The following is a 13,153-nucleotide window of genomic DNA, read 5'->3' as shown; positions in this document are numbered from 1 at the left end:
AAATTTCAGCCCCTGCCCAGCCCAACCCCAACCAATTTTTTTTCTGGAATTTCAAAATTTCAAAATTGCAGCAAGTAGTCGGGTTTCGTTGGTGAGCGTTAAACTCGTAGACGAGGTAGGTAGTCAGGTAGGCACGACAGTGTGGCGATCGTCAATTACGTTTGACGAGCCGATGGTGAGGTCGCGAAAATTGCGCGAGTTCACTTTTTCCGCAACCTTCATAAACCTACATACATATTCCAGTGAGGAAACACGCTCTGCTTCGGTTCACGACTGTTTTTGTAGCAATTTTTTTTTTCACCTTTCGGTGATATTTTTATAGTTTTTTCTATTCTTTCTTCGTAGTTGAACTATTTTGAAGAAAAGAGGAAAGTATAACGTGTTTTACAAGTAAAACCCTTGTGGTATAAATTGTAGGCTATGTAGTTTATAGTGAAAAATGTGGCCTAGTCATTAATTATCATCATATACTAACTATTTTGTTGTTTAAAGGCATCACCCCACGAATCTGAGGTGATACGCATTTCAGGTGGAGTATTCGTATACGGGATAGCATATTATGGAGAGGGGGGTTATTCTGTCCATTTCTTCCTAATTGCCGTAAAAAACTGTCCGGAAGACGCAGCGCGTGCACAAGGCTGGCGCGCTCCAGTCGAACTCGTTGTAGAAAATAGTGCACCGGAACGCTCGAAGCCGTATCTTCCTTTACGGCAATTAGGAAGAAATGGACGGAATCACCCTCTCTCCATAATCTGCGATCCCGTATACGAATACTCCACCTGAAATCCGTACCACCTCAGATTCGTGGGGTGATGCCTTTAAATGACCTCAGGTAGATGATCCCATAGGTTTAACCCAACTCCTTTTACTGGTTCTATCCCGCTTTCCCTTGCTTTTTAGATCCAAAATATTTGAAATTACACAAATTGGTGCTGAGACATATATATGACTCAAGCACAACGTATATAGCCCTTTTTTGCTTTCTTTGTAAGGAAAAAAAAAACAAAAAAAAACAAAAGAACCACCAATCATCACATCACTGGAACAATATCGAAATATTCGCCGTTATCACAACTGACTAAAATATGCATAATTCAATTTCACATTCCTACTGCGAAATACCTCTGTTCACTTGCAGCTCTTTCTCTCTCCTTCCAAACTTTTCCCTTTTTCTAAACCATCGAGCACATTCTGATAATGAAAAAAAGACTGCAGAAGAAGCAGCAATTTCACTCACGTAAAAATCTGAAATTTTACTTCAGTTCCTAAGAATTCCTCCCTTTCCTTCGAAATTCTTCTTCCATTTCTCCTGGTCTTGGTTTTTTTGGAGTTTAAGTTAAGACTCACTAACAATCAACCATAGGGCACTCCCTTCCTGCTATATGTAAGTAAAATTACTCTGGTTTACAACGATCCTAATGCAAAAAGTCCGAATAGCTGACCATATAATCATTTCGTATGGATAACGACTTCATATTCTTCCCTGTTATCTCATCTAACTTTTTCCAGCTTGCAGTAAGACTAAACCGCTTATCCAGTCGGAAATTGGTTTCAACCACGGACGTGCCGGCCGATTCACATTCCCACCTCTCTTTTTTCGAAGATTTCCATAAGTCGTCGGAATTATTCAGTCAGAACATGGTTTAACAAACAAAACCTGGTTCTGGGACTGGGAAATATGTATAGTTACGGCATTTTATAAATTGACTGAGCGACGGGAGAAATGTCCAGTGTACTTTCTGTCACTTTCAGATCTAAGTGCTTGCCTTTTACTCCTATGAATTGTCATTACTGGAAAAATCCAAAAAGTCCACCTTCTTAGACGTGTTCTACCTCAACACTATATATTTATACTTATAATATTTGAAGTTATTTACTTGAAGTTATGAGTAAATTAAAGTGCGAAATTTCAAAAATATGCGGTAATTTTATTTACTTGATATCGGATTGATTCTCTTACGTTCATTTATTTTATTTTAGAGTGCATTTATGTACCAGAGCAAAGCACCGAAAGCATCATTAAAGGTTCATACGTTAGGTGACGGTGATAGTGTAGTAGGGCTGTATTTCCTCAAATAACAAGGACAAGACTACAACGCTGATTGTTTGTAGCCTATAAATTCAGTGGTTAGGGACAGTGTAGTGTAGACGGTAAAAGGTTGCGCTGTAGCTGCACGATCGATCGCAGGTTCGAATGCGCCTCAATGCCAACCACATCCCTTCGGGGTCGATAAATTGGTACCAGATTTGTCTGAGAGGATAAAAACACTGACTTGACGCATCGGTTCGCCCTCGTAAGTCAGTGAATAAGCTAGAAACACGTTCATAAACCTCAAACGAAGTGTGTGTTGAAGCCGGACGCGTAGGCGTATTTGATCAACGTCGTGCACTTAATCCTTTGAATTCAATAATCTTGAATCATGTAAATGCATACCGCTTAGCAACATCGGATTCCAGCCTGATTTACTTTATGTTTTTAATTTTTCTGCATGTACATCCATTGAGAAGCAAGAAAAGAGAGGCGCTTATTCCTTAAAAGTTACGCAACACATTTTTAGGAGTTTTGAAGGAGATCTAATACTTATCCACGAATAAATACATATTTGGCTACAAAAAATGATTCTACGGCTTCAGTGATAGCACCGCCCATAATGAATTAATCAGTTTTTTTTACTACAAACAGTACTGCTTCGATTGCAACTTTTTAAAAATTTTAGAAGCGGATGTGTCTGAGACCATCTACAGCAGGGAAAAAACAGATTCCTGCTGAAGTAGTGATAATGGCAGATAGAAGTACAAGGGAATTACTAGAATTGGGTATGTATGTATGCGTGTGAAGTAGCGGCTTCTCACTTAGGACTGTTGTTCAACATCTAAAACATTGATCCTGATAGTTTATATCCTGTGCCACTGATGCGTTGAATTCCATGCAATACGTTTCTGTACGAGTTAGTCGCTATATGGAGATGTTTCGTTGGCGATCGCAGTACAGTCATTCCTTGCGTTCATTTTCGAACTTTTGGCAGTTATCCAAAACTCTAACAAAAACGATGATTCCTGATGATTTTTTAAATCCCTATTATCATCCAAACTTTCAATTATTGTGTGTCCCGGCTGTATCTGTAACTAATCCTTCCAATTTGTTCCTCCCAGTTGTCCGTTCATTTCAAATTTGAATGAAATAATGAGCATCTGCATGCACAAATTCCTCACTGTTCCTTCCATTGCTCATGAAACCCCAAAAATTGCTGCTTCATTACATGTTACACATATCGTTACGTTCTTAGTTAGTTCTGAATTGTTACGATGACGACTTGAGAACAAATTTCGAAAACTTTCGTTTAAAAGGCGATCTATCAAACTTCGGCCGGGAGAATTTTTGCTTTTCACTTTTTTCTTTGTAGCCTATTAACTAAAAAAAACATCAATGAAAACTTGTAAATGAAAAAATCAATCACAGAAACAGACAGAACAAGAGTTCAATGGAACAATTCTAGATTTCCAGTCGGCTTTTTGGAACAATTCGTAACTGTAAGGCAGATCGAGGAACAGTTACGCCTTCTAATCTCTTTTTGATCTCTTCCTCAATCTACTTAGGATTATCTGAAAAATCCGTAGAGACATAGTTTTTCGTGTAGATGTTTTTCAGTTACAACGGCTAAGTGCTTAGAGAAAAAAGAACTCATCCATGCACTGAAAGCTGACCATAATATAAAATTCTTGGAAAATCCGGGAACCTCAATTAGCAAAATTTGTAGGTTTTTGCGAGGTTGCGTCATCATTTCATCATATAATTTTTATAGGTGTTCAAACCTTAGTCAAGGCGTGCTGGATGAATTTTGAAGCCTACCTGAATTTAAACAATTAACCATAGTCTTCCCAGATATACACACTTCATCCTAGCAAATCTCAGGTGTTGTTCGCAGAAACGATCTCATATCCACTATTTTAATAGAGAGTTTTATTTTATCGACTCGCAAGTTTTTTGGAGTGACAGCACGTGCAGTTTTGCGTCAGAAAGCACTAGAATGATCGTCATTCACAAAGCTCAAGTTTCTCCACAGAACACGCGACACGTGCATGTCACGTCATCACGTAAATCTGCTGTTCTGCATTCTACGGTACTCAATGAAAAGAAGTTGTTGATGTCGCTGTTCTCGTGACTGATACAATTAGAATGTGTGTCGAGTTAATAAAAGGAAGAAGGTCTGCAGTGAGACGGCATCGGGTCATTCTGACCGGTTTTTTATGATAGGATTCGCGTTGCTAATCACTGCAATTGTGGGCTTCTGTCCTGCTTTTTCGATCGCCTCAGCTCTTCTTATGAGGTTTCGTAGTGCTCGCATCTTAGTAGTAGCTTCAAAACGTGTTCCACGTTCCTTCATTCTACACTTCTAAACTCTTGTTACCGTAGAATGCACGATGAAGTAAAAATTTCTGAACTACGTACTTTTAGATGCTGAGCGAACTACAGCTCTTCCTATTACCGTGTTTATTGATGTCATCGCCAACGCTGGAGGTGTTGGACTATGAGATGCTTTCACAGAACATCTCCAGTATTCTCTTGGACTCATCTCTCAACAACACTGACATCGACTATCAGTACAACATATTCGACAACTACTTTCCACTACTTCTTATGCTCATTTCGTTGCCGAGAAATGAAACCGAAAGCTTGGAGAAGTACATGAAACAACGCACCTATGCGGAGCTAAAGAGGATGATCGACGAAAAACAGAAGGTACCGTTCATTTGTCTCAAATCTTGAGATATTGTGAGTCGGACTTGATTTTGTTTTTTTTTCATTCTGGCACAGATTCGTTCTGGTACACAAGCATACAGAGAATCTCAGCCGTAATTGATTGTTTCTATCGTACCGAGAATTCTAACAAAACCCACAACAACTATAAAGATTTCCGATAAAAAAGGACTGAGTAGTACGAATGATGGCTTACTAGTTTGAAAAGTTAAGTATCCATTCAATTCACACCTATTTGCCAAAATTTACAGTTCTATAAAAGAGCACAGCATATGCATCTATAGCAGAGTCCCAAGCAGAAGCAGCTCTGTTTTTTTTTACTATTTTTTCTCAACGATAATAATGTTCTTATCTCTCTTTGTTCTTTCTTCTCATTTCCTTCTTCATTCTAAATTCTCTAGTGTCGATCTAGAAAGAGATTATGAAAGTTAGGAAGCAGTAAATAAAGCAAACGTCATAAAAAGAGATCAATATCTATTTTTTTTCAACTTTATAATTTTTTTCCTGCGTGACTATTGCGAAAATAATCTTTTTTCGGAAATTGTCCGGAAAAAGATACCTTCTGAAGGCCAGACTTCAGCGAAATTAGATGGCCTCCCCAACGAGATTTACTTTATTTCGAATGAAAGGACATATGAAGGTGTTAAAAAAGGGAACCTTGCGAGGTTCATAAGGCATGTTCCACGAAAGTGGATACTCTCAAAGGTTTTCACCACCGCAAGGAAAGGTCGCAGTGATCGACAGGTGCAGACAAAGAAAACAACTGCAGGGCTTGTAAATTGTTTTAAGTGTCAGACTTTCCATACTAGCGCAACAGTTGACACGATAGAATTGCTAGGTCAGAAGCTCTCAAACGTACAATTGGGAAGCAGTTAAATTCAGATTATCCAACAATTAGTCTCGCTGGGACGATAGCTGAAAATATATGAAACTTATTCATATTTCCATTTCTTAGCATTTTATTTCCAACTATTTCCTATTTCCCACCTTCCCCCTCCCCCACTCTTCAATGGCGAATTCCTGTTCTTAGAATCTCCATCGAAAATCTTTTACCTCCATAAAATACCCGCAATAAAAGCCTACATGTAAACAATATATTATCCAAGATATAACAAAATTGGATGGCTTTTGCTATATTACTACAGTATATGACCACAACCTCTGCCTCAGCAGAATTTGCAGCAAAATCCAAACACAGCAGTTTTTGTCAGGAGCTTCTGTATGTTGCAGTTTTTGCAAACTGGAGATGTAAGCTTCTAAATCCACCAACGCGCTTTCGGGTACGTCTCGCGTGCTACTTTAGTGCAGCAATTTCTTTTATTCCCTTCACTTACTCTGAACAGAGGAGAAAAACAATCTTTGCGTGAAACAATCTTATGGGGTTTTTAAACCATGCAAAATTGACGTACAGTGACCTCTGCGGAAAACACAGTAATAAGCGTCAGCAACGGATACCATTAAGATGCGCACCGTGCAATAGCGATCAGCTTGTTAAGAACGTCCTTCAAGCGAATCGCTACTTCTTAAAGGCATCACCCCACGAATCTGGGGTGGTGCGAGTTTCAGGTGGTTCATGCCTATACGGAGTCGTACATTGGAGAGGAGGGTGATCTCGTCCATTTCTTCCTAATTGCCGTCCCTGTCTTCCTAATCTTCCAGATTCTTGGGGTGATGTCTTTAAAGGTAGCATACCACGAATCTGAGGTGGTGCCAGTTTCAGGTCGAGTATCCGTATACGGGGTCGTAGATTATGGAGACGGTGGTGGTTCCGCTCATCTCTCCCTGCATCACTGCAAAAAGCCGCCTCCAGAACGCTGTTTTGTACGACGACATCTATTGCAACGCTCCACTCCATGCGCCGCCTCCGCCCTGCGATTTGTCGAAAATCTATTCGGACTGCCCCGATAGGCAGTAAGGGACGCTACGTTAAACTGCAGAACAAATTTGACCTGACCTATCTTACTTGATAGTTAAATATTTCAGGTCAGCGACATCAGTGAATTGTTGACGGAATTGGAACAAAACAACACCGATTTATCTGAGTTCATCTCCGTTGTCGACAACCAAAAGTATGTAGACCTCATCGAAGCCTATCATGTGAGTTGAATTCTCCTGATTAATATACTTTACATCTTACACTTTCCGGAGGCAGCAATTAACAAAATTCCTTCTTAAAAATCGACTAGAATACTTGAAATCGCTAACACTTTCAGAATGCATCCATATACAATGCAATACGGGGAGTGTGGAGTTCACAACTGAACCCACTGTTACCTGCAATTGACCAGCTGGCTATATTGGAATATTTTGCTGAACGGTATGTTCTTAATGATTAGATTAGATTAGATAGAGGTTGCTTCCAGTGAGGGGTGTGCAATAGGCGGCGAAAGGCAGCGTATCTCGATTTTGACATGGTGCAGAAATCTCGGTGAAAGCCAAGAGCTTCGCTGTAGATTGCGGAAGCCAGCGTGGCCCCGCTCATTTTTCTCTAATCGCTGCTCAAAAAAAAACCCGCTCTTTTCTACAAAATCAGTTGCAGCGCGCAACCTTTGTACACGCACCACATCCACTTTCGAGCGCTCAAAAAGTAACGAGATCTCCTCGACAGCCTGCTCAAGTAAAACTATTGGCAACAAAGGCAACAGGAACAGGGAATCGCAGCATGTGTAAGGTGGCACATGAGCGAAGCCACAGTAATTTCCGCTCTCTACAACCCGAACCCTAGGCTTTCGCTGTGGTTTTCGCACCACGCTAAAATGCGCTGCCTCCAAAAGGGCCGGGTTGGAGAAGGAGCAAACTTCCAAAAATTTCGTAAACAAGATCGGAAACGGTTCCTGATAATTCGTACAACGTCAATACATTGGACTCATTGGTCGTATGCATTAAGGCTCAACGGTGTGTAATTGCGAACGTAGTACTGTTCATGTACAGATAAAGATGAAGAGATATAAAAAACTGGAAAGAAAGACTATGCAAAAGTATTGAGCACAGTACGACCCTTGGGTGGTGGTGTGCGAGAAGTCAAAAATAATCCTCTGCCAAATAAAATTCGAAAAACGCGTGGTTGCCAATGCGTATTCATTATTAATGTAAAAAGAGGACTGGAACGGACTCAGACAGAAATTCTCACTCTTTGCAGTTCGGATTAATTCTCAAAAAATAACATTGATGCCCCTCCAAGAATGGGGCTAATCCGTTTTTTCTGGGTTGCCTACTATGGCGGAGTCATCCACACTGGCGCGAGCAACAGCGACTCGAGCGACACATTCCCTCTTTGATGTACATTCTTTCCATTCCATTACACAGCCGCAAAACGAAAGAGTGAGGAGGTCGGCGTAAGTGCCTTAGCCACAATCACAGTGTGGTACTATAATATAATATATATATATAATATATATAGTTCACTACAATTCTTAAAATTGGTCAGCGCACCAATTTTAAGAACTACAGTGAACTCAACCAACTTCAGCGCTTTAGTAGATCCTGCATTGCTTTGTTTGGTTTTTTTCGAGACCTAATCTCTAGATGGGGCGGGTGTGGCGCAGCCGGTTATAGGTACGTTGTAACCACACCGCTCTAGTGCCAACCAAGCCTTTCATCCCTCCAGGGTCAACAAACTGGTATATACTCCCAGACTTGTCTGGGAGGATAAAAACACTGACTTGATCATCTTCTGGCTCCCGCAAGTCATTGTATAGGCCAAAACGCGTTCCAAAACCGCAACTATCACGAATTCCGGTTAAAAAATCATCCGAAGTGGATTGATACGCCAGTGACTTTACTTTATGCTTTTGATCTCTGGACTTCCAGGAAATCAAGCGAGCATTTCCGTATGTCGTTTTGGGCCCGGTTATGGGCCGCAATAAGAGCATGGCTTAGCGGAAAGCAAGAATTCGTCGGTAAGCATTCAGTAGTTTCCTTTTGGTAATAATTCTTCTACACATTACAAGGTAAGGCTACTAGTTACAAGAAATTCTAGAGTGTAACGCCGATGAGCCTCGATGTATGCGTCGAATTGTTGAGAAACTTCCACTGGAAGCCAGGGTAGAATTGGATCGAGCGGCAGAGACTGAAGACACTGCCACAGTTGAGAATATAATCACAGAAGAGGTGATTTTTGCTTCATGCTTCTATTGCAAGAAAGTTCTCCAGCAGGACTTTCGTAGAGCAGTTCTCAGAGTCTCCACTGAATTTTCAGTTGACCAATCAACCTCAATCAGCACGGATGGAGTACGAGCAATGGAAAAATGCTAATCTACCACCACAACCATTAATAGATATAATTGCAGATAAAACGGAAGTCGAAGAGAGGTTAGTATCAATCCAGTGTTCACTGTTTCCAAGTGGTCCTTACGTCTACTCCTTGGGTGATATCCTGCAAGAACGCCTCTGTTCACCAGTCCACCTTATCGGTGAGACTCACTTTTGAAAAAGGCGAGGTTGTCGGAAAGTCAGACCAGTAACAACGTTTCATCAAAACCTTGATGGCACAACGAGAAAACATAAATTCTAGAAAATGTTCCAAAAAGTCAAACTTATTTTAAGAAACTCTTTCTGGCCATCAAAAAAGTTTGGTGGGGTCAGGGACGAATAGGTACAGCCTGGTGAGTGCAACGGGTCTTCTATTGAGATAAGAGAGAAAAGCGAGGGTGCGTCAAGTTCAAGAAGTGTTCAGTCGTGTCGCTCTCATCGAGTTGAACACATCTGGCGGCGAGCAAAAATATATACGAACGTATAACAAGCCGATACAGTGACTTACAGTGAGGGCTAGCCAATGGGTCAAGTCAGTGTTTTTATCTTCCCAGAAGAGTCTGGTATCAATTTATCGAGAGATTAAAGGCTTGGCTGGAACTAGGGCGGATTCGAACCTTGGATAGATACGTGCAGACACAACGGATCCTCTTACCAACTGCACCACACTCGACGTCACGTTCACTTCAATCCAGAATCATTTAAGGTTTAACAGTCGTAAACTGCAAACGATTCTGATTCGTAATGGACGTGGTGACATATTTCAAGCGGCTCGATTAACGCCAGACACTTTAACTTTATCTGTACTTTGAGAATAAGAATTTATGACCATGCATAATCCTTCTTCTTCCAATCTTCCTGTTTCGAACTGTTTATTCTTATCTCCACTCTCCAGCGAGCCGTTTTGTTTTCTTCTAATAAAGCTAGTAATATTTTATGTGTTGCAAAATATGGAGAAAACGTTTGAGATGCTGCTTGACAGAATCCGCATACGTGTTTTGCACTTCTCAAAGAGTAGTAGCAATCATCCGTGGCACTAAGTATTCGTGATAAAGCAAGCAAATAAAGGATCTGCTCACAAAAAAATCATGTAAATGTTTCCATGCCCATTTGTTCTCTATTTCTCCGAACTTTCTCAGAGATGTCCTTGTATTCGTCTTTTTCTTCCTTCCGTATTCTAGTAACAATCAAATTTCCAATCCGTCATTTGACATGATTTTGGGATTTGTTTCAGAGCGCTCGAACGATTACGAGCGTACGACCTGCTGAACTCTCTAAAGGACTACTACAGAGCAATGATCGAAAGCAGAAGCCAAGCAGAGCAAGAGGTACGTGAGTTCTCATCCTTGTTGCCCCTCAGAACATTTGTGTCCTCAAAAAAGTGCAAAAAGTAGGGACTTTAGAAAGAAAAAAAGAACTCTGAATTTATAGACGGCGCACTTTTTAACGCTTCATTAGTCGCCGCCAAATGTGTTCAACGACGCGCCATCGATCGCAACGCCATCGATTGCGCATCGCGATGGCTCAGTTGACCATGTTTAGCTGCTACATTTATTCTCAACCTCATTGTGGATGAGCATCGCATTTCAGGAAATTCGACGATTCTTCCAGCGTATGAACGACACGTTTGCTCGCTGTTTCAACCCGATCAAAGACCGTTACGAGTATCGTTACTAATGTGATTGCGTGTACTGTGACCACAACCCTTCCAATTCGATTTATGTTTATATCTCAGGTTGGCGTCGAAACGAGCCAATGTTGTTGAGCAAGCACCCGGTTAATGTTGTACATAAATGTAAATTATTGGTCATTTTCTGCGTTTTTATACAATTTGCACTTGCTTGGAGCAGAAAGAGTGCATGAATGAAAGCAGCTATGTTGTGTTCCGAAAGGAAACAACTTGCGAAAGAAGTTCTGACGAATATTTCTGTTTCGTGAAATTTTTGAGCATATTTATGTCAGTTTGGGAAGGAAATCGTCACCCGCTCAAGACAGCGCCACTGGAAACGTTAGTGGACGAGCCTTTAACAATAGCAGAAGTTATTTGCGGCTATTTTTCGTTGTGACGAGCAGAGCAAGAACTGGTCAACTCTCTTGGGAGCGCCATCCAGTTCATTTCTTTCAGTTTCCCAGCTTTCGCCCTTTTTGCACGAAACAATCACACGTGCAGTTAATGCCTTCACGTAATGTTAAATCAGACTGCATACCGAGAAAAAAATTGCGGTTATTGTTACGAAACTCCCACAGATTACACTCAATTCTGACTTCCGACTTTAGTATGAAGCTGCACATGAATTCGCCTCACCACTAAGTTTATCCCAGATTTATTCCACAACATTCAGAAAATTTATCTTTTTATTTATTTATTACGCTTAATGGCGTGGCAAAATGATGTCGCAAGAACGAATACGAACCGAAAAGACGCAGTAAATACATAGTTAAAGGACAGCAAAAAGAATAAAGCAAACAACGAGCAAGGGCTAGTCCCGTGTACGTTTTCCGCTTAGATGAGTTAGTACTAAAAAGTACTCAGAAAGTTAGGAAGTCACGTATCTAACAGCTGAGGAGAATATAAGAAGATCCCAGATAGATAAAAATATTCTAAATGCCTTTGTTGTTTTACATTTTACATATATTAATGAGGGAAACGCTTGAAATGGGAGCTAAAAATGGATACGGCGGAATGCCGGATTTGTCGCTGCCGTTATTCTCGTGTACTAAAACTTCGTCAAACATTTATAAGCATAGTTGCTGAGAGAAGCTTTCGTCATCTACCCGTACTATGACAGTTCTACTCCAGATTTGCCGCGAGAAGTGAACTCACTAGCCCAAGGATCACAATAATAAATGGCACTCACCAGCCACGATAATGGTAGCCATTCTAAGCAAAGCCAGCTGCGAGGACCAATCCACCGACGAATCGTCGACTTGCGGCTTTGGCTTCGTCTTTTTCCCACATTTTGACATCTCTAAAAAGATTGTACTTCTGAAATACATTTTTTTTTAACTGGATCATTTAAATAAGGAATGTAATGCTCCAAAAACGACATGAGTTTGATTTTGCAAATCGTGAATAACATAAAGTAGAAGAGAATTTAAGGAAAAAAATAAAAGTTTCATATTCGAGTACTAATGACTGAACAAAGCTATAAATAAGTGTAATGTACAAGCAGGAGTAGAGTCGTTTTTAACCTAAAAGAACCAATGTGGAGAGAAAAAAGTGGAATAGAATTCAAGAAATGTTCGAAAGGAAGGTAAGTGGATTGGAACATTTCTGAATGTTAGACAGACCGTAAGGTTAGCGATTACCACACTTGTTATTAGGAACCCGCACGACCTTTTATCCCGGGTTTATAGGCGTTCTTTCAGTATCTTACCATTTTTTCTACTTCTTTATTTCTAAACATTTGCTTTTCATTTGATTGTGTATGTACTAGTCGCTTCAATCTAATGAACATCCTTCAACAAGAATCTTTAGTGGCAGCTACTGCGTCTAGTCTAACATGAGGAAAGCCGAAATACTACTTTTTTCCTTATTACGTACATAGGTGGAGGAGGTAATAAGGAGAAGAATAGCATTTCGGCTTCACTTATGTCATAAGGTATGCTTTATCGGTATATGCTATTTTTTCCCCTATTACCTGCATAAACAAATCGGTAGTTTTTTTCCCTCCGGCTGTAATAATAATAGAAGCACTAGCAATTCTTAAATTAAAGAATTCGTCAAAAGGTATATGTGTCCTGAACGTCAAATGTGTTAGTTTATTTGTTCACGTTTAAAAAGAATTACCGAGCAAGTACAGATATTGACTGTGCAAATCAAAAATGTTAGCGCAACATACATACTCACGCCGTGCTGAGAAAAAACAAAATAAAAAAAACAGAAACGCAGTTAATCATTTGATGATAGTTCAACATATGAAAGAAACAAAAGTCCACTTGACTAAAAATTTGCCGAAAAACAAGGCAAACATGATATTTCGTCTTTTTTTTTGAAAAAAAAGTTGGGGAATATGATGCAGAACTGAAAGAAGTGATGCATAATCCGTCCTAATTGTTTCATGCAAAAAAGTGCTCTTCTACTTAAAGAGAAGACTTCTAGCTGATTACTCAAAAACATAAATCTTCGGATTTGGATCCATG

General features: G+C 40.1%; 1 protein-coding gene across 1 annotated transcript; it reads left to right on the top strand.

Moving 5' to 3' along the window:
• Positions 1-4,456: 4,456 nt before the first annotated feature.
• RB195_011023 (uncharacterized protein) lies at positions 4,457-10,687 on the top strand (the record flags this gene model as incomplete). The annotated part of the gene is made up of 8 exons (XM_064192270.1): positions 4,457-4,741; positions 6,743-6,856; positions 6,973-7,076; positions 8,570-8,658; positions 8,739-8,869; positions 8,958-9,070; positions 10,245-10,338; positions 10,601-10,687. 8 exons carry the CDS (start codon positions 4,457-4,459, stop codon positions 10,685-10,687), a joined length of 1,017 nt encoding a protein of 338 aa, XP_064049853.1.
• Between the last annotated feature and the right edge of the window lie 2,466 nt (positions 10,688-13,153).

The sequence above is a fragment of the Necator americanus genome, chromosome III (assembly GCF_031761385.1).
Source record: "Necator americanus strain Aroian chromosome III, whole genome shotgun sequence".
NCBI classification, from domain to species: Eukaryota; Metazoa; Nematoda; class Chromadorea; order Rhabditida; family Ancylostomatidae; genus Necator; species Necator americanus.
This window is presented reverse-complemented; position numbering and strand designations above follow the sequence as displayed.